The 26142-nt window shown below is 39.5% G+C and overlaps 1 protein-coding gene across 11 annotated transcripts in view; it reads left to right on the top strand.

Moving 5' to 3' along the window:
* Positions 1-26142, top strand: part of NIN (ninein) — a 97212-nt gene that overhangs the window by 52931 nt on the left and 18139 nt on the right. For 9 of the 11 annotated variants that reach the window (XM_036009897.1, XM_036009908.1, XM_028505580.2 and 6 more), the window contains 16 exons: positions 236-382; positions 853-1020; positions 1531-1667; positions 1987-2127; positions 2370-2544; positions 5346-5456; positions 5845-5934; positions 7904-8042; positions 13597-13718; positions 14834-15339; positions 16481-18625; positions 19908-20033; positions 20142-20211; positions 21752-21967; positions 22873-22986; positions 25713-25835. In XM_036009897.1, coding sequence (XP_035865790.1) covers positions 236-382; positions 853-1020; positions 1531-1667; positions 1987-2127; positions 2370-2544; positions 5346-5456; positions 5845-5934; positions 7904-8042; positions 13597-13718; positions 14834-15339; positions 16481-18625; positions 19908-20033; positions 20142-20211; positions 21752-21967; positions 22873-22986; positions 25713-25835 — 4530 coding nt within the window. The remainder of the gene's footprint in view (positions 1-235; positions 383-852; positions 1021-1530; positions 1668-1986; positions 2128-2369; positions 2545-5345; positions 5457-5844; positions 5935-7903; positions 8043-13596; positions 13719-14833; positions 15340-16480; positions 18626-19907; positions 20034-20141; positions 20212-21751; positions 21968-22872; positions 22987-25712; positions 25836-26142) is intronic. The other 2 variants (XM_036009947.1, XM_036009924.1) reach the window with 2 other exon arrangements.

The raw sequence follows: 26142 nt of genomic DNA, 5'->3' as shown, positions 1-26142 counted from the left end.
TTATTTGTGTGAAGATTGCGAAGGTGTTGAAGTGGACTTCTGTTTAGTTTGTGTGAAGTGGGAGGACGTGTCACCAGGAAGGGAAGCAAATTCAGTGACATTACAGTAAGGGACGTGTTCTGTCTCCGGAGTCCTGGGGCCAACAGTGGTGCCAGTTCCTTTCAGCCAGAAGTATACTTTGGGCTTTCTGTTATTTTGAGTGAAATATTTAAAATATGTGGTTATCCTTTTATAGATGCTTGAGGAAGTCTTCCATAACCTTGAACCTGATGGTACAATGAGTGTAGAAGATTTTTTCTACGGCTTGTTCAAAAATGGAAAATCCCTTACACCATCGGCATCTACTCCATATAGACAACTGAAAAGGCATCTTTCCATGCAAGTAAGAAAGAAATGGGAAGTGGTTTCTTTACAAGTGGAAGTAAAATCCATTTGAATAAATTTTAATGACTTGCTTGGTTGTCTGAAGAAAATACTAAGGAGAAAGAAGCAAAAGAAGAATGAGACAAAGACTAAACTGTTGGGAAGGAAAAGTTGGGTTTAGGAAATGACTGTAAATTACTGAGTGGGAAGACCACTAATTATGCCCCTTAATGTTAGCTGAGGAAGAAACCTGGGGTTAAGTAGAGATGCATTTCTTCTACACCAAGGAACTCTGCACCAGAGCAATTGTTGCTGATAAGCGTTGCATTCTTGGCACACTTGGGGGAAGGAGATCAAAGGGGCTGTACGGCTTTTCTTCTAGCGGCATAAGTTAGAGAAACATGCCTTCTGCTCCCTGTGGCCAGGACTAGTCTTCATTGACATCATGTTGAAATGCCTGGGCTTCCCGAAGTCTCTTTCTTCTTCCAGTCTTTCGATGAGAGTGGACGACGTACTACAACCCCATCGGCAATGACGAGTACCATTGGCTTTCGGGTCTTCTCCTGCCTGGATGACGGGATGGGCTACGCGTCAGTGGAGAGAATACTTGACACCTGGCAGGAAGAGGGCATTGAGAACAGCCAGGAGATCCTGAAGGTGTGGCAGCAAAAATGGGAGAAAAATGACAAATCGGGAAGGGATTAAAAAATTCCAGGGTTTTTTGAAACTGTGATTTGATTTGATTTCTCCTTACTGGTGCTTCTACTCACAAAACCTTGAGATAAGAGGTAATTTTCCTACTTCCTTTAACCAGAAGTCTCTTGTTAACTACTTTCCAGGTTTTTTAACCACTAAATTATTGATAAGAGAATAGCTCTTAACTGATCTCTGGTTGATAAAGATTAGAATTATTCCATTGTGTTTATTTAAAGTACCACATAACACCAAATAACCATGTTTCTTTAAATAACCATGCTATGGTTTCCTTAAAAAGAACTTAGTCATGTTCTGGACTGAAGATTGTTCACTAGCAATCACTAAAGAACTATAATCATCCATCTTCTAGACTATAAACTTAGCTCCCTGGGTTTGTTAGCTCCCTTCACATTCTCTGCTTTCAGTGGATAGAACTCATCGTGATTGTCCTGAACTTGTTCCGATTTCTAGGCCTTGGATTTCAGCCTTGATGGAAACATCAACCTGACAGAATTGACCCTGGCTCTTGAAAATGAACTTTTGGTCACCAAGAATGGCATTCACCAGGCGGCTCTGGCCAGCTTTAAAGCAGAAATCCGGCATTTACTGTGAGTTGGGTGGAAGGTTCACCTGCTTTGATTCATTTCCTTTTATACTCGCCCAGCAGGTCATCCCTTTGCCTGTGACATGCATTCTTTTATTCGATATGCGAATATGGCTAAACTCCCATCATCTTTCTACAGTGAAAATAAGGGAGAGCTTAGATGTGCACATAGGTTTTTGAAGGGAGCCATGGAATGTCTTTGTTTTGGAAGGATTTTAGTTGGGTTTTGTTTTTGTATTGAAGCGAGCCAGTTGAGAGCTTTTTTGAGTCTACTTGTTGCTTACAAACAGTTTCCCTTCAACTCAGTTTGCTTCTGATTCTAGGGAGCGTGTTGACCAAATGGTGAGAGAAAAAGAGAAGCTACGGTCAGATCTGGACAAAGCCGAGAAGCTCAAGTCTCTAATGGCCTCAGAGGTGGACGATCACCACGCGGCCATAGAGCGGCGGAATGAGTACAACCTCAGGTGTGACTGGTGGGGCCAGGTTCCTCCCTACCCAGCACCCTGGCCCAAGGGCATTGGGGCTCAGCCTGCCTGCCTGCTTGGCTACACCTGGCTGGGGTGACTGAAGTAGGCTAAGCCTAAAGGAAAGCAGTACTTTTCTCAAGTTGCTTCCCACCTCTGTGACTCTGTTTCCATTTTTGGTGGATCCTCATGGGGATCTCTGAGGGATGTGATGACAGCTTATCAGTCTTCCCTTCTCACAGGAAACTGGATGAAGAGTACAAGGAGCGCATAGCAGCCCTAAAGAATGAACTCCGGAAGGAGCGAGAGCAGATCATGCAACAGGTGGGCAAGCAGCGTTTGGAACTTGAGCAGGAAATTGAGAAGGCAAAAACAGAAGAGAACTACATCCGAGACCGCCTTGCCCTCTCTTTAAAGGTAATCACCTTATTAGTTCTGTGGTCTGTGTCCTGCTGGGGAAACTGCAGCTCTCTTAAGAGGGCAGATTGCACAGGGCTCAGCCCAGGGATAACCGTAAGTTCATCCCGCTGCTCCATGACCCAGACATAGCAGAGCCCCCTTGGGATCTGTATTTCCAGGGTATCCAGGCTTCTGATTGGCTAACGGTGTTGATTAGTGTATCTTGTTCCTCTTTGCCCCTGAAGCAGCACTGGGTCCTCAGGGCTGTTTGGCTGGTTGATGCCCCCACCCCTCCCTGCACCTCCCCTCAACCCCTACTCGTAGCAAATGGTTCTTGTCCCCTGCCGCACAAAGCCTATCAGCTTTGCTTCTGTGCTTTCAAATGTGCCTCTTCCCTTATACATCCTTCTCTCCTTTCCTGTGCCTCAAGAGAGGAAGTGATCCTTCTCTTTAATAGACTCTGACACCAGATACTATGGTGCAGTGTAGTCTAGAGATAAGCGGAGAGGCCGGGTTCTAGACTCAGACTGCCCGATTCGAATCCTGATACCACTACTTACTGGAAAACCTTGATCAAGTTACCCAAACCCATTTCCTAATATGCAAAATCGGCTCCGTCATTACACCTACCCCGTAGCATTGATACGGGGATTAAATGAGATGCTCTACATTGTCAGGGAGGTAATGAGTACCTATGGAGTATTCACTATTGTTGAGGTTGTGAAAGCTTCCTGAACTCCACACATCAAAAACTGAGCTAATTCTTGCTCTCTGACCATCAAACTATTTCCTCTCTTCAATTATTTTCCCTACTCTACATCATCACCATGTGCTGTAAGTCACGGAAACTAAAACCCTCAACCATCCTCACTCATCAGTCTTCAAGTCTTGTTGATGCTCTGAAATGCTTCTCAGATTTATCCACTTCCTCTCACTTCCACAGGCTCCGAACAGGTTTAGGATTCATCACGATTTCTCAGTGGACTTAATGTGCAGGCTTTCTTCTGTCTTGACTCCATGTGGCCACCAGAGCTACCTTACTAAAGAACACTTACAGTCACACTGTTACCCTTCGTAAGGTTGCAGTGTGGTACATCTGGAGGCCCCTAACATGGGGTGTGTCGTACCTTTCTAACCTTAGGAACCACCAGCAACCCCCACCCACCCGGGGTCATGCCCCCAGCCCCATTGCACCAACCATCAGTTCCCTCAGTTCCTTAGTAGGCTTTTATGCTCCTTCACTGCTTTCGCCAATACTGCAGGCTGGATCACTTTGTTTTCATTTCACTTACTTGTTCTTGCCAGAGATAGCATTCTTTTCTGTTGCATCGTAGACAACTGTATTCACATGTGACTCCTTCTCCGTGGTCGGGGCTCTGCCTTCCCTGATGTCAGTAACAGAATCGGATTCTGCAGTCTCCAGAGCACCAGCACTGGCCTGATGCTCTGAGATTGCTCCTCCTTGTTTGACATCTAAATTTAGACATATTTTGAAAGGTTAAAGTAGTAGAATTGGCATTTTAAGGGAAGGTAGCCTCAGCTTTTAAAAACAATTTTTTATTGTTGTTCAATTATAGTTGTCCCCATTTTTCCCCCTTTATTCTGCCCTGCCCTACCCAACCCCCACCTTCCATATTCAGTTCTCACCCCCACCCCAGTTGTTGTTGTCTGTGGGTGCCTTATACATGTTCCTTGACTTGACCCTTCTCCATCTTCCCTCGCTATCCCCTCTCCGTCCTCCCTTCTGGTCACTGTTTGTTCTTTGTTTTCATGTTTCTGATTCTGTTTTGCTCCCTTGTTTGTTCTGTTGATTAGGTTCCACCTATAGGTGAGACCATAGAAGGTAGTATTTTTTTTAAAATGCTTCAGGCACATTCTTTTTTACTCCATATTGCTGTGAGAAGGTGTGAACTAGAATGTATTAAAGTATATTGGCTCTATATTCTTTTGGCAAAATGTACTTTGAAAATACTGTTTTTCCAATCAGCCTTTAACGTTGGCATAGAAAATAGGTCAATGGCACGTCTGCGTGATACTATTTTTTTAACAAATGTGGGTGGAAACCCTTCTAACAAGTATCATAGAGAGAGGGGAGAAAAATATCCTTTGTGGACTTCAACTTTGAATCAAAATAAAATTGTAAATTAAATATAAACCAAACTATAACATCACTAAATAAAAATCGATTTTAGAGTTATTCTACTTTTTATAGTTTTGCCGTCTTCTCCTTTGCTGGTAGCTGAACCAGTTTTCTTTCCGTGATAATGTGTTGAGAATGTTTTTTGTGTCATTGAATTTTCTACTGCAGTGCTATAATGTAAGCCATACCTGTCATTTTAGATGTTCAAATAGCCACATTAAAGGTAAAAAGAAACAGATGAAATCCATTTTAAATCATTTCATTTAATCTAGTGTTTCCAAAGATTATCATTTTGATATAATCAGCATACAAAAATTATTATTATTAGGCTGTTTTATGTCTTTGTGTTAAGTCTTAGAAATCTGGTGAGTATTCTACACGTGCAGCGTGTCTCAGATGGAGCTGCACACATTTCAAGTGCTCAGTGGCCACAGGGACTGCCAGAGCTGCACGCTGGACAGCACAGTTCTATAAGATCAAAAAAAAAAAAAAAAAAAAGAAGGGACAGACTTCTAGATTGTAAGATAAATATCCATTTTTTAACCTTTACTTTTGTCTAATCTGAAGCTTTCAAAGTACACAGATTTTCAGTCTAGAACACTGATTCATGCCTCATATAAAATGGTACAACAGTTTGCTTATTTTTTTAATCCCTGCCTATTTAATTTCCCCAAACCAGGAAAACAGTCGTCTAGAAAATGAGCTTCTGGAAAATGCAGAGAAGTTGGCAGAATATGAGAATCTGACGAGAAAACTTCAACTGAATTTGGAAAATGTGTTAGCAGAAAAGGTAAATCTGTTTAGATTTGATTTCCTGACATGCAGCCCGAAGTTCAGTTTACTCAAAAGAGCAGAAGCAGTTCCACCAGGAAATTTTATGTTAAGGATTTATGTAGGTCGTTTTCGAAAGGAAGCAGTCATTTTTGCAGAGATTTCGTGTAAGAGGTTGCGTGTGAGGAAAACATTGCAAGGTACTGAAAAGTGATCCCTGTGTTAGTTGAACATGCCTCTCTAGCATGTTCTTCCCATCATCCAGCTGGTGGTGTTTCTGCTTAAATGTCACATTCCTTTCATATTCAAGAGACTGTGTGAACACCAGAAACGGGGACTTCTGGTATGTACTAGGTCAAAGAAGGGCACTTGGGAAGAATGACAGCTTTCTCCTTTTCCTTTTCTAGTTTGGTGACCTCGATCCCAACAGTGCTGAATTCTTCCTGCAAGAAGAGAGGTTGGCACAGATGAGAAATGAGTATGAGCAGCAGTGCAGGGTGAGTGACCGAAGAGGACTTAGTAAGCGGGGCAGTGCCTGGGCTCACATCCTACTTTAACATTGACTAGCTGTGTGACCATTAGCAAGCAAGTCACTTAATCTGTGGTACTTCAATTTCTCATCGATAAGAAGATTAAAAAGATACTAGGGTGTTCTGAAGAGTCCATGAGTGACTGAATATGACATGCTTAGAACAGAGCCTGGAACTTAGTAAGCACTTAACCGAGATGTTAGCTGTCAATATTATTACTTAGCATCTTGAACTATTAGGGAATCATGAACACTACATTTAAGTCTGCTTTGTCTAAGGCAGAAGTTGTTAGTGCTTAGAGGAAAATCTAGTTTTCTTTCGAGGGAAGGAATATGTGGTCATGTTGATTGTGCTTCTTCCAGATTAGCCTTTCCTGGTTGGTCATTAGGGAACTGATATGATGTCATTTGTTTTTGTCCTGTGGGGGTCTTTTCCTGATTACATTGCTTTATTTACAAATGCAAATGAAGCAGAAACCACTCAAATCTTTAGTAAATCATTACAAATTCCTACCAGAAGAGACAAAAAAATCCTTATATGATTGATAGAAATCTTAGATTTTTTAAAAAGTAACACTCTCCTCAGGTTAGGTGTTTGAATTTTTTTCTTAAGCCACAAACACTTGTTTATTCTAACAAGGTAAGTATACCTGAGTTCTGACTGCTTTAGATGAACATTGTACTTGTGCAGAAATGAGGAAAACACCTCGTTTGAGGTGGTTCATAGTCTGCCTTCTCAGGAAATACATATGGCCATCTTGAGTAAAGAAATGAAACATTTATGCTGCTTTTACAATTAAGTTTTGGCTCTTGGCTCTAATCAAGTACAGGTTTTTTCTTTGTATGTCTTCAATTATGTCCTCAGTAAAACTCTGTCAGGTCTACCTCCAAAAATTTCCCAAATCCATCCACTCCTTTTTTTTAATGCTTTTCATAACTATACAGTTCAACCAAATTGAGGAATACAATTCACTGTTTCTCAGTATGTTCACAGAATTGTGCAGCTATTCCCATAATCAATTGTAGAACATTTCACCATCCAAAAAGAAGTGCCCGCTCCACTTTGCTCTGGACAACTAATAATCTACTGTCTGTTTTTATATATTGGCCTGTTGTTTACATTTCATATGAATGGAATCCTACACTATGTAGTCCTTGGTATCTGGCTTGGTTCATTTAGCATAAAGTTGTCAAGGTCCATCCGTGTTGTAGCATGTATCGGTATATTTCTGTCCATTGCTAAGTAATACTCCATTATATGACTATACCACATTTTATTAGTTGATAGATATTTGGGTTGTTTTAAGATTATGAATAATGCTGCTGTGAATATTTGTGTGCAAGTTTTTATGTGGATATACACTTTCATTTCTCTTGGGTATATACCAAGGAATGGAATTGCTGGGTCATATGGTCACTGTATATTTAACTTTTTTAGGGACTGAAAATTTTTTCCAATGGGTTTGCACCATTTTACATTTCCACCAGTATGATAGTTCATTTCTCCACGTCCTTGTCAGTAGTTATTATTGTATGTCTTTTTTATTCTAGCCACCCTGGTGGGTATAAGGTAGTATCTCATTGTGGCTTTGATTTGCATTTCCCTGGTGGCTAATGATGTTGAGTATCTTTTTACTTGCTTCTCAGTATATCTTCTTTGGAGAAATATTGATTTCAATCCTTTGCCTAATATTTAAATGGATTATTTATCTTTTTATTATTGAGCTTTAATAATTCTTTAGATAGTCCAGTTATAAGTCCCTTGTCAGGTATATAATTTGCAAAAAACTTTTCTCCCATTCTGTAGGTTATTTTACTTTCTTCATGGTATCCTTTGAAGCACTAAAGTTTTTAATTTTGATGATGTTCTATTTATCTATTCTTTGTTTTGTTGCCTAGCATCACATCTAAGACTCACATTGGTTTTTAAACTCCAGGAATTACAAGACCAGGTAGATGAACTCCAGTCTGAGCTAGAAGAATATCGTACACAAGGCAAAGTCTTCAGACTTCCCTTGAAGAACTCACTGTCCGAAGAACTTGATGTTAACAGTGGTTGCCTTGAACCTGACCAGGGTAAGCTATTCAGACACCATGTCTTCAGAGTGTCTGCCTTTAACTTTCTTTTTAGAACCACGACTAAATGTGAATTGACAAACTTTATTTTTACGTCCAAGTAGTACTCCACTGTGTAAATGTACTGCATCTTTTTGATCCACTCATCTACCGATGGGCATTTAGACAGCTTCCAAATTGTGGCTATTGTAAATAATGCTGCAGTGGACGTAGGAAAGCATATATTCTTTCAAATTTGTGTTTCAGTATTCTTTGGTTATAATCCTGGAAGTGGAATCACTGGGTCATAATGCAGTTCAATTATTAGTTTTTAGAGGAAACTTCATACTGTTTTCCACAGTAGCTGCACCAATCTTCATTCCCACCGATATTGCACAGGGGACGTTTTTTCTGCACACCATTGCCAACACTTGTTGTTTGTTGATTTTTTTTAAATTTTGTTTTCTATTGTTGACATTATTACAGATATCCCCTATTTCTCCCCTTTTCTACCCACCTTCACTACATTGTTGTCCATGTCTGTCTGTATTCCCTCTGTATGCATTTTGCTGATAGATTTATTATAAATTGGATTTTATCAAATGCTTTTACTGCATCTGTTGATATGATCATGTGATTTTTATCCTTCATTTTGTTTATGTGGTATATGTCACATTTATTAATTTGTGGATATTGTATCAACTTCACATTCCCAGAATAAATCCTACTTGATCATGGTATATGATCTTTTTAATGGTTTGCTGGATCCAGTTTGCTTATATTTTTTTGAGGGGTTTAGCATCTATATTCATCAGGGATAGTGGCTTATAATTTTCTTTCTTTGTAGTGCCTTTATCTGGTTTTGGAATTAGGATAATGCTGGCCTCATAAAATGAGGCCCTCTTCTTGAATTTTTTTGAAATAGTTTGAGAAGGACAGGTGTTAGTTCTTCTTTGACTGGTAAAATTCGCCTGTAATGCTATCCCATTTGGTCTTTTGTTGGGAGTTTTTTGATTAGTTTTAATTTCACTAGTTGCAATCTGTCTATTCAGACCTTCTGATTCTTTCTGATTCAGTTTTGGAAAATTGTGTGTTCTAGGAATTTCTCCATTTCATTCAGATTGTCCAGTTTGTATGCAGGAGTTGTTTGTAACATTCTCCTACAGTCCCTTGTGTTTCTGTGGTGTCAGCTATTACTTCCTCTCCTTTATTTCTGATTTTATTTATTTGGATCCTTTCTCTTTTGTTCTTGATGAGTCTAGTTAAAGGCTTGTTAATTTTTTTATCTTTTCAAAGAACCAGCTCTTAGTTTCATTGATCTTTTGGATTATTTTTTATACTTTATTTCATGTATTTTGGCTCTAACCTGTATTAGTTCCTTTCTTCTGCTCACTTTGGGCTTTGTTTGTTATTCTTTTTCTAGTACCTTTAAGTGTAAAGTTAGATGGTTTATTTGAGATTTTTCTTGTTTCTTGAGGTAGGCCTGTAATTATGAATTTCCCTTTTAGGACTGCTTTCACTGTGTCCCATAGATTTGGGATTGTTGTGTTCTCATCTTCATTTGTTCAAGGTATCTTTTCATTTCTTCCTTGATCTTATTCATTGTTTAGTAACATGTTATGTAGCCTCCATGTCTTTGTGTGTGTGTTTCAGTTTTTTCTTGTGATTGATTTCTAGTTTCATACCATTATGGTCAGAGAAGATGCTTGGTACGATTTCAATCCTAAATTTATTGAGATTTATTTTGTGTCTTAACATATGGTCTGTTGTAGAAAATGTTCCATGGGCGCTTGAAAAGAATATATATTCTGCTTTGGAGTGAAATGCTCAGAAGATATGAATTAAATCCGTCTGATCTAGTGTGTCATTTAAGGCCGCTGCCTCCTTGTTGATTTTCTGTCTGGAAGATCTATCCATTCATGTAAATTGGGTGTTAAAATCCCCTACTATGATTGTATTACTGTCACTCTCTCCCTTTATGTCTATCAAGATTTATTTTCTATATTTAGGTGCTCCTGTGTTGAATGCGTAGATATTTATAAGGATTATATCTTCTTGTTGGATTGCTCCCTTTATTATGTAGTATCCTTCTTTGTCTCTTACAATAGCTTTTGGGGTTTTTTTTTGTTTTTTTTTTAATATATTTTATTGATTATGCTATTACAGTTGTCCCATTTCCCCCTTCACTCCCCTCTACCCTGTACACTCTCTCCCCCCCACTGCCTCCCCTTTAGTTCATGTCCATGTGTCATACTTATAAGTTCTTTAGCTTCTACATTTCTCATACTATTCTTACCCTCCCCCTGTCTATTTCCTACTTACAATCTATGCTACTTATTCTCTGTACCTTTTCCCCCTCTCTCCTCCTCCCACTCCCCTGTTGCTAACCCTCCATGTGCCCTCCATTTCTGTGGTTCTGTTCCTGTTCTAGTTGTTTGCTTAGTTTCTTTTGGTTTTGCTTTAGGTGTGGTTGTTAATAATTGTGAGTTTGCTGTCCTTTTACTATACATGTTTTTTTTAATCTTCTTTTCTTGGATAAGTCCCTTTAACATTTCATAAAATAAGGGCTTGGTGATGATGAACTCCTTTAACTTGACCTTATCTGAGAAGCACTTTATCTGCCCTTCCATTCTAAATGAAAGCTTTGCTGGATAGAGTAATCTGGGATGGAGGTCCTTGTCTTTCATGACTTGGAATACTTCTTTCCAGCTCCTTCTTGCCTGTAAATTCTCTTTTGAGAAATCAGCTGACAGTCTGATGGGAACTCCTTTGTAGATTACTGTCCCCTTATCTCTTGCTGCTTCTAGGATTCTCTCCTTCATTTTTACCTTGGCTAATGTAATTATGATGTGCCTTGGTGTGTTTCTTCTTGGGTCCAACTTCTTTGGGACTCTCTGAGCTTCCTGGACTTCCTGGAAGTCTATTTCCTTTGCCAGATTGGGGAAGTTCTCCTTTATTATTTGTTCAGATACGTATTGAATCTGTTGCTTTTCCTCTTCCCCTTCTGGTACCCCTGTAATTCGGATGTTGGAACGTATAAAGATGTCCTGGAGGTTCCTAAGCTTCTCCTTTTTTTTTTTAATTCTTATTTCTCCATTCTTTCCTGTTTGGTTGTTTCTTTCTTCCTTCTGGTCTACTCAGTTGTTTTGAGTCCCAGTTTCCTTCCCATCACTATTGGTTCCCTGTGCATTTTCCTTCATTTCTTTTATGGTAACCTGCATTTGTTCATCTAATTTGCGACCAAAATCAACCAATTCTGTGAGCTTCCTGATCACCAGTGTTTTGAACTGTGCATCTAATAGGTTAGCTATCTCTTAGTCGCTCAAAAGGATGAGTTCTGGGGCACTGATTTGTTTTTCTGTTTGAGCCATCTCGCTGTCTCTCTCCCTCTCTTTTTTTTGGGGGGGGAGGGTCTGGTAGCTCCTGTTAAGGTGAGGGGCGGAGCCTTAGGTGTTCATCGGGGCTGGGCACCCCAGTGGCTATGGCTAGATTGTGATGTTGTATGTGGAGGTGAGGTCAAGAGGGAACAATGGCGGTAGCTCTGTTCTCCATGGGACCTCAGTCCCTCCCCTGGGATCCTTGGTTGCGTGCTCTGCCCTGCTCCACAATCGCCACCTCACTGGGTCTGCCAGCTGCAGCTTGTGTACTCAGGGTCCACCCGCTGCGATCTTGTGCACCCCAGATGCCTTACGGGCTCCCGGTTGCATTATGCACCCAATTCTCCCTGTTCTCCATGCTGCAAATTGCACCCAACCCACGCCTGGCTACTTGTCACTGCCCCTCCTACCGGTCTGGATAAATGGGTCTATTTCAACTTCTTGGCTGTCTGACTTCCATTCAGATAAATTTTCTGTCAGTTCTGGGTGTTATTCTGCCTCTAAATTGTTGTTGTTCCAACCTTGGTTGTGCGTGGAGGTACAGTGTGTCCACCTATGCCTCCATCTTGCTGGAAGTACCCACAATAGCTTTTGTTTTAAAGTCTATGTTGCTACCCTAGCTTTTTTCGCATTTCCATTTTCATGAAATATCTTTTCCATCCCTTTACTTTTAGTCTGTGTTCATCTTTTATTCTGAAGCTTGTCTGTTGTGGACGGCATATATGGGTCTTGTTTTCTTATCCATTCAGCTACCCTATGTCTTGATTAGAGCATTTAAACCATTTATATTTAAGGTGATTATTAATAGGTACATATTTATTGACATTTTATTTTTTTATAACTATGTTCCTCTCTCCTCCTCCTCCTTCTTCTCTTTCTCCTCCTCCCTTTAACATTTCTTGTAATACTGGTTTGGTGGTAATGAACTCCTTTAACTTTTTCTTCTCTAGGAAGCACTTTATTTCTTCTTCAATTTTCAATTATAGCTGTGGTAGGTAAAGTAGTCTATGTTGTAGGTCCTGGCTTTTCATCACTTTGAATATTTCATGCCAGTCCCTTCTCACCTGAAATGTTTCTGTTGAGAAATCAGCTGACAGTCTTATGTGAGCTCCCTTGTGGGTAGTTGTTTTTCTCTTGTTGCTTTTAAGATTTCTTCTTTGTCTGGAGGGGCATGTTCCACCCAAGAAAGATGGTGTCTGCAGTGTGAGAGAAAGACTTAGTACAGGGATCCTGGCAGCTGTCCCATCAGCTCTTCTTCCCAAAGCCACAAATCCCAGTCTCTCCTCACACGACTCTAGTTCAGTCCACCCTCCCTCTGCCAGAACTCAGGTTGAATGGCTACAAATGAGATTTTGTGCATTGGCTCTTTAAGAGGGTCACAGACTCCTAGAGTCTGCTAGACTCTACATTTAAGCTAGACTCCTGTTTCCTTGCCAGACAGAATCCTTTCTGTTCTTTACAGCCAGATGTTATGTAGGAGTCTCTTGCAGCTCTGGTGCTCTGGGCTGGGGAGGCTGGCATGGGGATGAGACCCCCATGCTCCTCAAGGGGAACATTTTCAGCTGAACTATCCTCCCAGAATTTCAGCTACCACCCACGGGAGCAGAGCCAGCCCTTTTCACATCTCTGCCCTTCCTATCAGTCTCAACGTGGCTTCCTCTATAAATCCTTAGTTATAAGACTTTTTTCAGCTAGTCTTCAATAGGTTATTCAGGTTGATTGTTGTGTATTTCAGTTTTAATTCCAGTTTGGTCCTGGGAGCAAGTGAGTGTACCTTCCATCTACTCTACCGCCATCTTGGATCTCTGCCCCTAGCTAATTTGTTACTCAGAGTTTGTTGGATGGACAGAAGGCTGGTTGATCTGAGCAAACTACTTCAGTCCACAGCATTTTTTTAGGAGGTGATCACATTGAAGCAGCAATTTCCACATCTACCCCCCACCTACTGTTCAAAAAGATGGATTGTGTAAGGTTTGGTGCACTGAGTATATATGACAAAATCTATTCACCTTCATTTTTTCCTTGTTTTCCCTGATGCTCCAAAACAGAGAAGACTGCTCTTGACTTCTACCATTTCCTAGTAGATCTCATCTGTGGCAATCTGGGCTGAAATTATTCCTGTGTTAAGTGGATGTCCCCCCTCAGATGCCAATTGTGTTACTGAAAGATCAGGATCAACAGATCTCGTGTATTTTCAGGGCTTGGTTCTGAAGAATGCAATCCATTGAACATGAGCATCGAGACAGAGCTGGTCATCGAACAGATGAAAGAGCATCATCACAGGGACTTGTGTCACCTACGGCTGGAGCTTGAAGATAAAGTAAGTACTTCTTACCAATCTTGCTCTCTAGTTTCTTTGAGTTCTAACAAGTTTTTGCATGTAGTACATTCTTAACTCTTTGTTCTCATAGTGTAGCACTTTCTGTAAATTTTCTCTTGTCTTGGTGGCTACCAGACACCCAGTTTTTCAGCATGGTTTCATAGGCCATACATGAGACCTTTTCCTCAGAGAGTTTCTCCAAAATGTAATAGAACTTGAAGCCCATTGCATTATTTCCAACTTGTTAAAACAATGTCTTGATAAAACAAACAAACAAAAAGCCTTAAGATGTATAACATTACATTTAAAATTAGATACAAGTTCTAAATGTCAGCCTCCAAAACCCTTTCTTAACCTTGTCATTTTAATTTATTTTTTCATTTTTTTCTCTTATACCATTCCCTTGAGTTACCTTATTCTCTGGTCAGACCAGGTAGCTTGCTGTTTTTCATCAGATTGTGAGCTTTTGCTCATGCTATTACGTGCTGTGTTATTTCTTTCTATCTGTTGAAAGACTAGTCTTCAGAGTTTATATCAAATGTTACCTCTTGCATAAACCCAGTCCTAAATTTCCCCCACCAAAGATGATTTTTCCCTCCTTTGGTTCTTCTGTTTACTTTATAGCTCCTTTTTTCTCTACCTTAATATTATTTTATTCTGCTTTGTAGTATACTTGTTCGTATTTGTCATAACCACTTCTAGACTGGTTTCTCCTCGATGACAGGGACTTTGTCTTACCCAACTTTGTGTCCCCGCAAGGCTCTCAGAATGCCTGATAGGTATTTAATAAATATATGAATTTAACTATGTTAAACCCCTAAGTTTGCAGTTAGAACGGATGCCTAAGAAGACAAATGGCATCAATGTAAAGGTCTGGTCAGTTTGAATAGAGTTGTTGAGAAACAAATAAAATTCAACCAAGTTAAAATAAAAGGAAAGCACACCATGACCAATTTAAATGTATGTTATTTAATGTGTTTTTGAATTGCTACTGTAAAACAAAGTTGCAAAACTGAAGAATGTCTTGTCGGAAAAAAAACAGTACTTCTGCCCCCAGCACACTGCCATAGCCTTGAGTTGAATAACACTGTGGTGGTTTTGCTTTCTGACTTAAGGTGCAGCAGTATGAGAAGCAGCTAGAGGAAACCAAGGTCGCCTGTGAAAAGGAGCAGGAGAACATGAAGCAAAAACATGAGAATGAAGTGCACATCTTGGAAAAACAAATAAGTGACCTTAAAAATGAAATTGCAGAACTTCAGGGCCAGGCAGTGGTGCTCCAGGAGGCTCAACACGTGACTAACTGCAGGCACGAGGAGGAGAAAAAACAACTGCAGATGAAGTGGGATGAGGAGAAGACTCTCCTGCAGGAGAAGCTGAGGCTGGAACATGAAGCGGCGCTCAAGGACAGGCTGGAGCAGTCAGAGGAGAGCTTTCACCGAGAGAGGGAAGGACTTCTCCAAGATGGCGCCTGGGCAGAAGAGAAGGTGAGGGGCTTGACTCAGGAACTAGAGCAACTTCACCAGGAGCAGCTGAAAAGCCTGGTGGAGAAGCACACTCTTGAGAAAGAGGAGTTGCGCAGAGAGCTCTTGGAAAAACACCAAAGGGAACTTCAAGAGGGAAGGTAAGAAAAATGGGAGAAATGGAGCAACCTGGGGTGCTGTCCGTCACAGGCACCAGCAGTTCCAGTCAGTTAAGGACACCTGGATGAATCAGAAGGCATAATAGGCCCTTCGTTCACTCGATTCCTGTCTAGTCTTTCAAGCTGTTTTGCCATTGTTCAGACATGAGCCTACCTTGGGGTTATTGAAACTGTTTTTCTTTTAAAAGAGGAAAGTATGCCTTACATCAGACTTGTATCTTTTAAGATCACAGATGAGGATAAGGTTATTGCAAATGTGGCTCCTTCCTAGTTAAGTCTTGTTGTCTTCTGAAAAAGGCTATAAACTAGATTCTGGGCAAAGTTCCATTTTTCCCCAGAGTTATGGAACACTACTTTTGTGCTTACCTTACTACTGTATTTTTCGGACCATAAGATGCACCTAGGTTTTAGAGGGGGAAAATAGGAAAAAAAAATTTGAAACAAAAAATGTGGTATTTAATAACATAAATAACATAATATTTCACCAATGTAAATGTAAACAGAACTCAACAGCAGCATTAACAACCATTATTCCTCCCACATTGGGGGTGGGGGTATGTCTTATAGTCCAAAAAATACGGGTAATATGAAATCTCAGGTACATATGAGAGCTTTGGTGCTTCATACTCTGATGACCTCAGTGCTACTTCATTAACTAAGAGGCAAAAATATAATGAATTTAATATGTGTGGTTTACATGATTATTCTTCTCCAATGTATACTTAAGTAAAAGGAAACATTTTTTATATTTCCCAAGTTATGGGAATATGAATGCATTTGATCATTTACCATGAAATACCAGTTTAAGTTTTTGGTTAAATATCCAAAAACAAATACATTCAGGAGAATGCCAAAGAATTTTTTTTTCCTAAATTTTCCTTCTAAATGCAGAATGAAGTCTTTTAAATGAATTATAGCTGCTGGTCCTGGCTCTCAGTAATGAGATCCCTTCTCGGTATAAAAGAATCACAGAGGGATAAGTGAAAACTATTTTTAGAAAGTATTTAAATTGTTTGCTTGGCAGCTTCTTCTGTGCATGGGAAATGTTTTTTGGTTTTTGTTTTTTGTTTTGCTTCCATAGTCGATGGCAGTTTTAGTAATGCTGTATGTTGACCACATTTAGGGAAAAAGTGGAAACTGAGTATAATAGAAGAACCTGTCAGATAGAAGCCCAGTTTCAGGCTGATTGTCAGAAAGTCACTGAGAGATGTGAAAGTGCTCTGCAAAGCCTGGAGAGGCACTACCGCCAAGAGCTGAAGGAGCTCCTGGAACAACAGTGTGAGGAGCGATCTCAGTGGGAGTTTGAGAAGGATGAGCTCACCCAGGAGTGTGCGGAAGCCCAGGAGCAGCTGAAAGAGACTCTCCAAAGAGAGAAGGCATCTTCCCTGGCCTTGACCCAGGAGAGAGAGATGCTGGAGAAAACATACAAAGAACACTTAAATAGTATGGTTGTTGAGAGAGAGCAGCTACTCAAAGACCTGGAAGATCTAAGAACTGTGTCTGAAAGTCAGCAAAGCCTCCTGTCCAGCCAGATACATGAACTGCAAAGCAGTCATGAAAGAGAGCTGCAGGACCGCGAGCAGGTCCTGTGCCAGGCAGGCGTCTCTGAGCAGCTTGCCAACCAGCGGCTTGAAAGGCTAGAAATGGAACGTGACCAGGAGAGGCAGGAAATGATGTCCAAGCTTCTGGCCATGGAGAGCGTCCACAAAGTGACCTGTGAGAATGCAGAACGAGACAGAGCTGAGATGAGTGCAGAAATCTCCCGGCTTCAGAATAGAATTAAGGAAATGCAGCAGGTGGCATCTCCTCCCTCCAGGCTTCAGAATGGCTGCCAGGAGATGGGAGAGGAGGAGGCAGAAGGAAGTGGAGCCATGTCCCTGCTCCAGCAGGGAGAGCAGCTGTTGGAAGAGAACGGAGATGTCCTCTTAAGCCTGCAGAGAGCTCACGAACAAGCAGTGAAGGAAAATGTGAAAATGGCTACTGAAATTTCTAGACTGCAACAGAGACTGCAAAAGTTAGAGCCAGGGTCAGTAATGTCATCTTGTTTGGAGGAGCCGACTACTGGACTTTTTGGAAAGTCTGTGGAACAAGCAGAGCCATTTTTACTGCAGAACCGAATGAAGCAAGTAGAAAGTGTAACCAGGCAGCGCATCCCAAGTGACCTGCAAGACAATGAGGTCCAGGATCTGGGCAGCACTGGGACGAGGTCTGTTCAGAGACAGGAGGTCAAAATAGAGGAGTCTGAAGCATCCATAGAGAGTTTTTCCGAACTTGAAACCAGCGAGGAGACCAGGACTGAGACCTGGGACCTGAAGAATCAGATTTGTCAACTTCAGGAACAACTAATAATCTTACGTGCAGACTGTGATCGAGCTTCTGAAAAGAAACAGGACCTACTTTTTGATGTTTCTGTGCTAAAAAAGAAACTAAGTATGCTTGAGAGAATCCCTGAAGCTTCTTCCAAGTATAAGTTGTTATACGAAGATGCTAGTAGAGAAAATGACTGTCTCCAGGAAGAGCTGAGAGTGTTGGAGACGCAGTACGACGAAGCCCTAGAAAACAACAAAGAACTCACTTCAGAAGTTTTCAGATTACAGGATGAGCTGAAGAAAGTGGAAGAAGTGACTGAAACATTTCTTAGCCTGGAAAAGAGTTATGATGAGGTCAAAAGAGAAAATGAGAACCTGCATGTGGTTGTTTTAAGACTTCAAGGCAAGATTGAGACGCTGCAAGAAAGAGCAGTGCTACAGTGTGACTGCTTCTCCTTCTGGGAAGCCCGTTTAAAGAGCCTGGACTGCAAAGCTGGTGGGAAGGTACTTGAACTAAGTCAGACACTGGGAGAGTGTGTGCCAAAGGTTATGAATGTACACCAGGTTATAGAAGAACATTATCAAGAAAACCGCTACCTTGAGCAGAAGAATACACAGATTTTAGAAAAAGTAAAAGCACATGAAATTGCCTGGCTGCGCAGAACAATCCGGACACATGGAGAAAAGCCTGGAGAACAGAATCAAGTCATATTAGAGGAAAACACTGCTCTCCTAGGCCTTCAAGACAAACATTTTCAGCGTCAGGCCATGATAGCAGAGTTAGAACTGGAGAAACAAAAGCTGCAGGAGCTGACTAGAAAGTTGAGGGAGAAAGTCACTAATTTAATTAAACAAAAAGATGTACCTTCTCAAGGAGGAAAGGAGGAAGAGCTGAAGGCAATGATGCATGACTTGCAAATCACGTGCAGTGAGATGCAGCAGAAAGTTGAACTGCTGAGGTAATGTATGTACCTTCCACACCTCACAGAACCCCACAGAGCACCTCACCAACTCTAACTTCTGCTGCTTGCTGTACCTAGAGAAACTAACCTGTTAGTCTTCAAGAAGAGAGCAGTATTTTAGACTTCCTTCTGCTTCTGTGTCATATTAACAAATAGAATAACCTTGCCTAGGAGGCATTCCCTTCCTCTGTAGGAAATAAATGTCATTCACTTGGGGTGTGAAAGTTAGTAATGGAGAGTGCTGTTTAACCACGAGCATCATCACTGTGTGTCACGTCTTTTAACCCTTTTCTAGCACTTCATTTGGACAGATAGATTTTTTTGTGGTTGTTAAATGTTGTTTTCCTTATTTTGATGAAAACATGTTACATGAGAATGAATGCCTTTTGTATATTATTAACTTGCTTGGTAGATAACTCTCTTCTTATACTAATATAGGATACATGTGTTTTGTAGCTTATAGTTTTTCCCACTTATACCACTTGAAGGTACATGCCGATATCCTGTAAACAATAGAACTTTATCTTAGAACATGTAATTTTATTGAGGAGCTATCAGATTCTATGAAATGCACTTGAAAACAAAGACAGAAATGAAACTGCTTGAACCACTGGTTACTTGACTTTATAAAATGTGATTGCAGTAGTCTTCTTGCAAATTTGGATTTTAAAACACTTTGTAAAATATTATACCATGTCTGAAATATCTTAATGACATGAGACAAAATAATTTAATTCTGGATATAGGTTTTCCTCTTTTTACTTCAGATGATTTTCAGTTCTAAAAAACAGAATATAATGGAATGAAAAAAATCACAAAGTAAACATTAGTATGTATATTTCAGTATGGCCCTTTTATTCACATAGTGAATTTTCTTTGTCTAGGTACCGTGGGGCCTAAAACTAAAGCTAAGACATGGTTTATGCCTGTTTGAAGCAGGTAGGACTTGAGACTGAGATAAAGTTATTTGCTCAAAGCAGCATTGTTGCCATGGAGAAAATCAGCAACCAGAGTGGGCATTGCTCTCCATTCTGTCTCCGTGTTCAGGCATTTTAGCCACGCTTCCCTAATGTCTTTGAGTGAAATCCTTACTTCCCGTGAGAAATGAGTCAATATGTCACAGCTCGAATTCTAAGAACTAAGAGACTACTAATTTGGACTTCTCGTTTTAACTGGCATGGAATACTTGTTTCATTGGAAATTACTAGAAAGAATTTTCCAAAGATGCCAGATGACTGCCTTGTTGTAACTAGTTTTTTTTCAAATCTCTGTACTTCAGATATGAATCTGAGAGGCTTCAAGAGGAAAATTCTATTTTGAGAAGTGAAATTACTACTCTAAATGAAGAAGATAGCATTTCTAACCTGCAATTGGAGAAATTAAATGGATCTCAGGAAGAAATGTGGTAAGACATATACTTAAATTTTCTTAAGGCATTTTTACAAGGACTAAAACTATTTTACCTCAACTTCTAAAGCCTAACTCTTAAGTTATATTTTCATTGTCCCTTCAGGCAAAATATAGAAACTGTAAAACAGGAAAAAGCCACAGTTCAGAAGATGGTTGAAAATTTAAAGAAACAGGTAAATAGATGCTTAATATTTCCCAGTGCTTCTTGAGTCTGGAATTTTCCTTTTTTTAATTGAAATTTACAAATGTATGGGACATGCTATTGAAATAACTTACGTAGCTAGTGGTGGTAAGGTTGTAAAGCCAGCATTTCAATGTATAAACTCACCTCATGCTGACTTTAAACTAGGTTTTTGGTTTTTGTGAGTAGGTGAATTTTTTGTGTCTAGAAACTAGGTTTCTGGTTTTTGTGGGTATAATAATGTATTATTATTTCTTGACTCTGAGTGCTTAATACAAGCTTTGTATCAGTGGGAATGGGTAGGTGGTAGCTGTAAAACCAAACCTATGTAGTACTAGCTCTATCCACCCTGTTGTTTTGACCATTAGCTCCATCCTGTTTTCTCACCATGATTGAAGGCAGAAAGTTAAGGACAAAATTTCAAAGATACCGAATACCAGTTAATCAGTATATCTTTTCACAGATCTTTACGATTTGTTCAGATAGCTTGTGACATTCAATACCTAATTTATATAATCTCAAAACATGCAGTTGTGTAGGGGAAGATCATTTATAAATCTGTCTGAAACAGTCAAAAGGCAAGGACATCCTGGAAAAAGAGTACTTGAAATAGACATGGTGTTAACATCTAAAGTGTATTTTGTATACTCACAAACGGCAAAACTCAATTGAAAAATGAATAATTGATATGAATGGTCAAGTCACAGAAAAAAGAATACAATCAATAAAAAGATGGTTAGCCTCGTTAGTGATTAGGGAAGTGCAAATTAAATGAGTTTTCTTTTTTACCTGTCAAATTAGCAAAAATTAGAGAGGGATGTCATCAAGTGTAAAAGAGGTGGTGAGGAAGCTAAGGCTCTCATACCTTGCTGACAGGACTGTAAGTTGGTAGCACCGTAAGGAAGATATTTTGAGGATATCTACAAAAGTAGTAATGTACATTCATGCCTTCTAACCCAGCAGCCCCACTAAAAAAAAAATCCTAAATACAAAATGCTACCATGTGTAAATGAATTTTCTAAAAGACTGTTTTGTTTCTTCATAATTAAAATTCAATGCATTATGCAATGTCTTGATGCATAGAATATTCGACAGCCACTAAAAAATATAGCATGTGGTAATTTCTGAATGCACTGATTTGGAAGATAAGAGTCTATAAGATATGATAAGTAGGGGAAAAAACAGGCTGTCCTAACATCTGAAAAGATTCCAATTTTTATTATAAAGAAGAAAAAAATCTCTGTGTGTGCATAGGTTTTGTGTATGCATAGAAAACCATCTACAGTGAGATACGTGTCCAGCTGTGCACAATGGCTACCCACGTGGAGTGGGATTGGACTGAGTATATATCACTTCTTCAGACACTTCTGAATTGACTGAATTTGTAACAATTACTCTGTATTACTTCTGTTATTAAGTGTGTGTGTAGTTTTATCCACATAGCGAGGAAACAGAACAATTAGTCTCTGAATCTGTCTTTTTTAGCAGAAGTAGGGTAACTAGTTTTTTAAACTTATCTCAATTTTAATTAGATTTCAGAATTAGAAACCAAAAACCAACAGTTGGATTTGGAAAATACGGAACTTAGCCAAAAGAATTCTCAAAATCAGAAAGAACTGCGAGAACTTAAGCAACGTCTGGCAGAAGTGCTGTGCCAGAGGGAGAAGGTGCCAGAACACAGCACATTCGGGGACTGGGAAGAAGAAAAGTCCAATCTGCAAGAGGAGCTGGAACACCGTGAAGTGCAGGTCTGGTCTGCAGCCACCATACGGCCTTTTTGGAGGGAATCCCAAGAAATAAATGCTTATGTTAAATTTCTTGTGCCTTTAATTATTAAAGTCTTAATAATTAAAACTGTGGTACTGGCGTATGAATAGACAGAGATGTAGATGTGTGTACACTGATAGAGCACCCAGATCCTGGTTTCTAAACACCTTTCTCCTATGAAAGGAACCTGGGCTCCTTGGAAAAATGATTGATTCCAAGGCTGGGACACAGAACATTCAAGAAGAGCCTGGAATATTTCATGGTGCCAGAAAGAAAAAAGGGCTCAAGAAAGATTGGGCACATTGTGGCCAAAGGTGGAACAATTTCATCAACAAAATAAATAATCATAGTATAACATAAAATAAATATCATTACAAATGTAGGATGAAACAAATATCTATAGGCCCATACCTATATAAAAAACTGAGTAAGTAAATAAAGGGGGGAGAAACACTTCCCCCCTTTACAGTAGAATTCCAATTAATAAATGTAGAAAGGAAGAAATAGAAAAATTACAACAAGGCTAACATCAGAGTAATAATTATTGCAGACAGAATCTACTGATAGACACCAAAATTAATAAGCAAAAGTTGAAGAACAAACAGAGTTTACACAGCCTCAAAGTACGTCCCCCAAGAGAAAGATAGTGACCTTATTGCGGAGAAACTTGCAGAAACTACCCTAGAAATTATGTTCATGCCATTTAAGAGGAAAGTCTTTGAAAAGATAGTTTTAGATAGTTCCTTCGAGAATGAGGATGAATGGTCATAAAACTGTGTCACTGAATTTGTACTAGTACGTCCTTAATGCTGCCTTTTGTGACCCTACTAAGTTTCCACAGAGTAAATGAATGTGTACATTATTTCACTTTTCAATTTTTTTCTAGTCCTCCACTTTAGTATCTTCTCTGGAAGCAGAACTTTCTGAAGTTAAAATACAGACTCATATTGTGGAACAAGAAAACCTCCTTCTCAAAGACGAACTGGAGAAAATGAAACAAGTAAGACTGTCTGCTGCTTGGGAGGGGTCAAGGGGAAGGGCACTCACAGAACAATATGCACCTGATGGTCTTCTGGCTTTTCTGCCACGAATGTCCCTTTTACTGAATCATGGCAACTAGCATATTGCTTAGTCAAGTTGAGGATTTGAAGTGCAAATCTGTTTGTAAGAGTTACTAGTGCTAAATCTCTAAATGTTGCTCTAGTTTGTAATTTACATATGTTATAGACTGAATTTCTGTTGCTATAAATGAGTCATAACCACTTCAGTTTAAGAAATTCGTTCTACTTTTTCCAAACCAGGTGGAAAAGTAGTATGTTTGTCAAAAGAAAAAAGGGGGTCATTTTGGCTTGTAACTTTAATAACTGTTCACCTAGATTCATGAAGACACAGGTGAAGCTGGTCCTTCTTTTCCTTTTTTCTTATAGCATGTATGAGGCACCTAAGACATAAGGGTGAATTCTAAAGTATTATCAGGGTTGCAGCCTCATAAATTTGCCTTTCAGAAGCCTATTTCAAAGTTTCAGAGACTTAATTTTAAGTACAAAACAGGGTTTGTCTTAAAGTTATGTCCTGGACATTGTCCTATTTTATTCTTTGTTCTGAACTTTTCAGTGAGTACAGGGATCTTTCTGTTTGAAAGAATTTAGTTCATTTTATTTAATGATCCTTTATTTAATAATCCTTTAGTGGATTTGCTTCACTAAAGGATTATTTTAATAGTATAATATGTTTTTAGACGATAAAATTCCCTCTCTTGTATCTGTTCAGCCTATGAGCATAAAAATGTCCTTCCCAGAATGCTGAAATATTGAGTCTCTACCACCAAGTGTTCTGTTCGTGTTGACCTCTAGTTCGCTCCTGTCAGTCTTAATTTCCTAATAGGATTCTAAGACTCTCAGGGAATTTGTGTCTCTCATAATGTTTAGTACAGTACTGGTTCCTAATGGGTGCTTTAATAGAACCTTTTCAAGTCAGATGCTACTGTGCAGAGTATATCTCTTCTGCTGTAACAGAAGCTGCCTGTCCATGTAAACACTGCAGAAGTTAAAACTCACAGGGTCCTTTTCTGGTGGATAAGTGTTCCAAAGCTGTTACTACCACTTCATGGTAATGAACTTGGGCACATTTTCCTTCTTTACCTTTTGAAAATCTGCCTGTTGTTCAGCCTTTAAGATGATGATGATCGTTCCAAATCCATAGCATGGGACACATGTGCTGTGCATCTTTGCTAAGCTAGCGATCAGAAGAAAAGGGGCAGAGCACACTGAGGAAGGTCACCATTTGGCACATTTTTATTGCATATTTTTTACAGTGGCATTGATGTAAATTGTGGCAGGAAGTTGCTTCGTGGCATTCTTTTGGATCACAACAGTGGAATGGTGTTAGCTCATTGTCCCTGCCATACAGCTGGGATCTACAAAGCATGGGCTGCTCTATATGACCTAATAACTCCTCATTCACAAAACATTTTATCATGTTACATTGAAAAGAAACACAAATGGCATTAGCAGAAGTCACACGCCAGTTTGTAGACACCTAAAATGATACCAGGCTTTTGTGAGGGTCTGGTAGTGGGGAGGCAAGGTAGTGAGCAAAGGAGAGAGGTCCTTTAAAAACCAATGCCCGGGTACTTTAAAATACATCTCCCTACATCCTTCTCAGTTGTTTAGATTTGTAAGGTATGCTAGATTTGTTGCTGGTTGAAGACAAGATTCAACCCTTAAAGGCTATTTTGTCATACTATTACTAAGCTAAATGTAAAAAAAACTTCAGGTAGGCAGTAGAAAGATGGCCATACAATCATAATGAGAATAAAAAATTGAAAATTTGAAAGCCAAGTGAACTGGAGGAAAATTAAAATTGTATGCACCATGGAAAACAGTTAAGAAGTGTAAGAAACAGTCAGTCTCTTTAAAGCAGTAGTTAGAGGGAGGTGGGGGTCACTCCCCAACCCTGGGACATTTAGCAATGTTGGGGATGTTTTTGGTTTTTATAACTGGTGTGCGGGGAAGGGAAGGGGTGCTGCTGGAATCTAATTGGTAAAGCCAGACATGCTGCTAACCACCCTACAGTGTGCAGGCCAGAACCCACAGCAAAGAGTTACTTGGCCCCAAGTGTCAATAGTGCTAAGGTTGATGTTGAAAAGAAACAAAAAAATGTCTTTGGTTTGTCCTGATTCCATAAAGGGAGAAGAGGAAGCCATTGTGTCTACCCCAGCAACACTGTACTAAGCGTGTCAATTTGGGCATCTTCCAAAGAGAAGGGTACATGGAACAAGCTGAAAAACATTGCTTTATCTTTAAACTTGCCTTTGTGTTAATACATTGTACTTGGTTCATGCCAATTCTCTAGGCTTGACTGAGATTTTTGAAGATTTTTTAAGTTAAAAAGGAATGAGGAAAATGTATTGTGCTATATGTACACAAGTTAAATTGATGACAGGATGTCAGTATGTTATTTATTCTACCCTGAAAGTAAAACAGAAAGCTAGGACCATTATTTATTAATGTCTGTCTGGTTGAGTCTATCTGAACTGACAGTCAATTGGAGAATGGAGAGAAGCTTAGCAGGGAACATTGTATGAAAGTTAACTGTAGTCCCTAAGAGTTTAGATGTCCTCTGAAATATCTAGCAGCAGCCATGAAAATGCTCTGTTTATAAATACCTTTTTATAAATGTGGGCATGAGATGTGACGGGAGGGCTCATTTGCTTATCTCTTACAGCTGCACAGATGTCCTGATCTCTCTGACTTCCAGCAAAAAATTGCTAGTGTTCTAAGCTACAATGAAAAACTGCAAAAAGAGAAGGAAGCTCTAAGTGAAGAATTAAACAGCTGTATTGATAAGGTAGTAAAAATAAGACCACTTTTTACTGTGATTATAGTGTGTACCACAATGAGCATTTCTCTGTACGCATGGGCCTAATCATTAGCCTAACTGTTCCAAAGTCTCCTGGAACAGCATTTCAGCAGGCATCATGTGACCTTAGAGCTGAAGCCATGATTTTAACAGCAATCTAAATTAGTTGTTTAATAACTATATTATTAAATACATTAATACAAAGTTAGTCTCATTTTAATATGTAGCCATGCTACTTAATAATAGTATTTAAATCTATCACTATCTAGTTATATGTAATATAAACATATTGTTT

This window comes from Phyllostomus discolor, chromosome 1 (assembly GCF_004126475.2).
Source record: "Phyllostomus discolor isolate MPI-MPIP mPhyDis1 chromosome 1, mPhyDis1.pri.v3, whole genome shotgun sequence".
NCBI lineage: Eukaryota > Metazoa > Chordata > Mammalia > Chiroptera > Phyllostomidae > Phyllostomus > Phyllostomus discolor.
The sequence above is the reverse complement of the archived record's forward strand: the minus strand, read 5'-3'. Positions and strand labels throughout refer to the sequence as shown.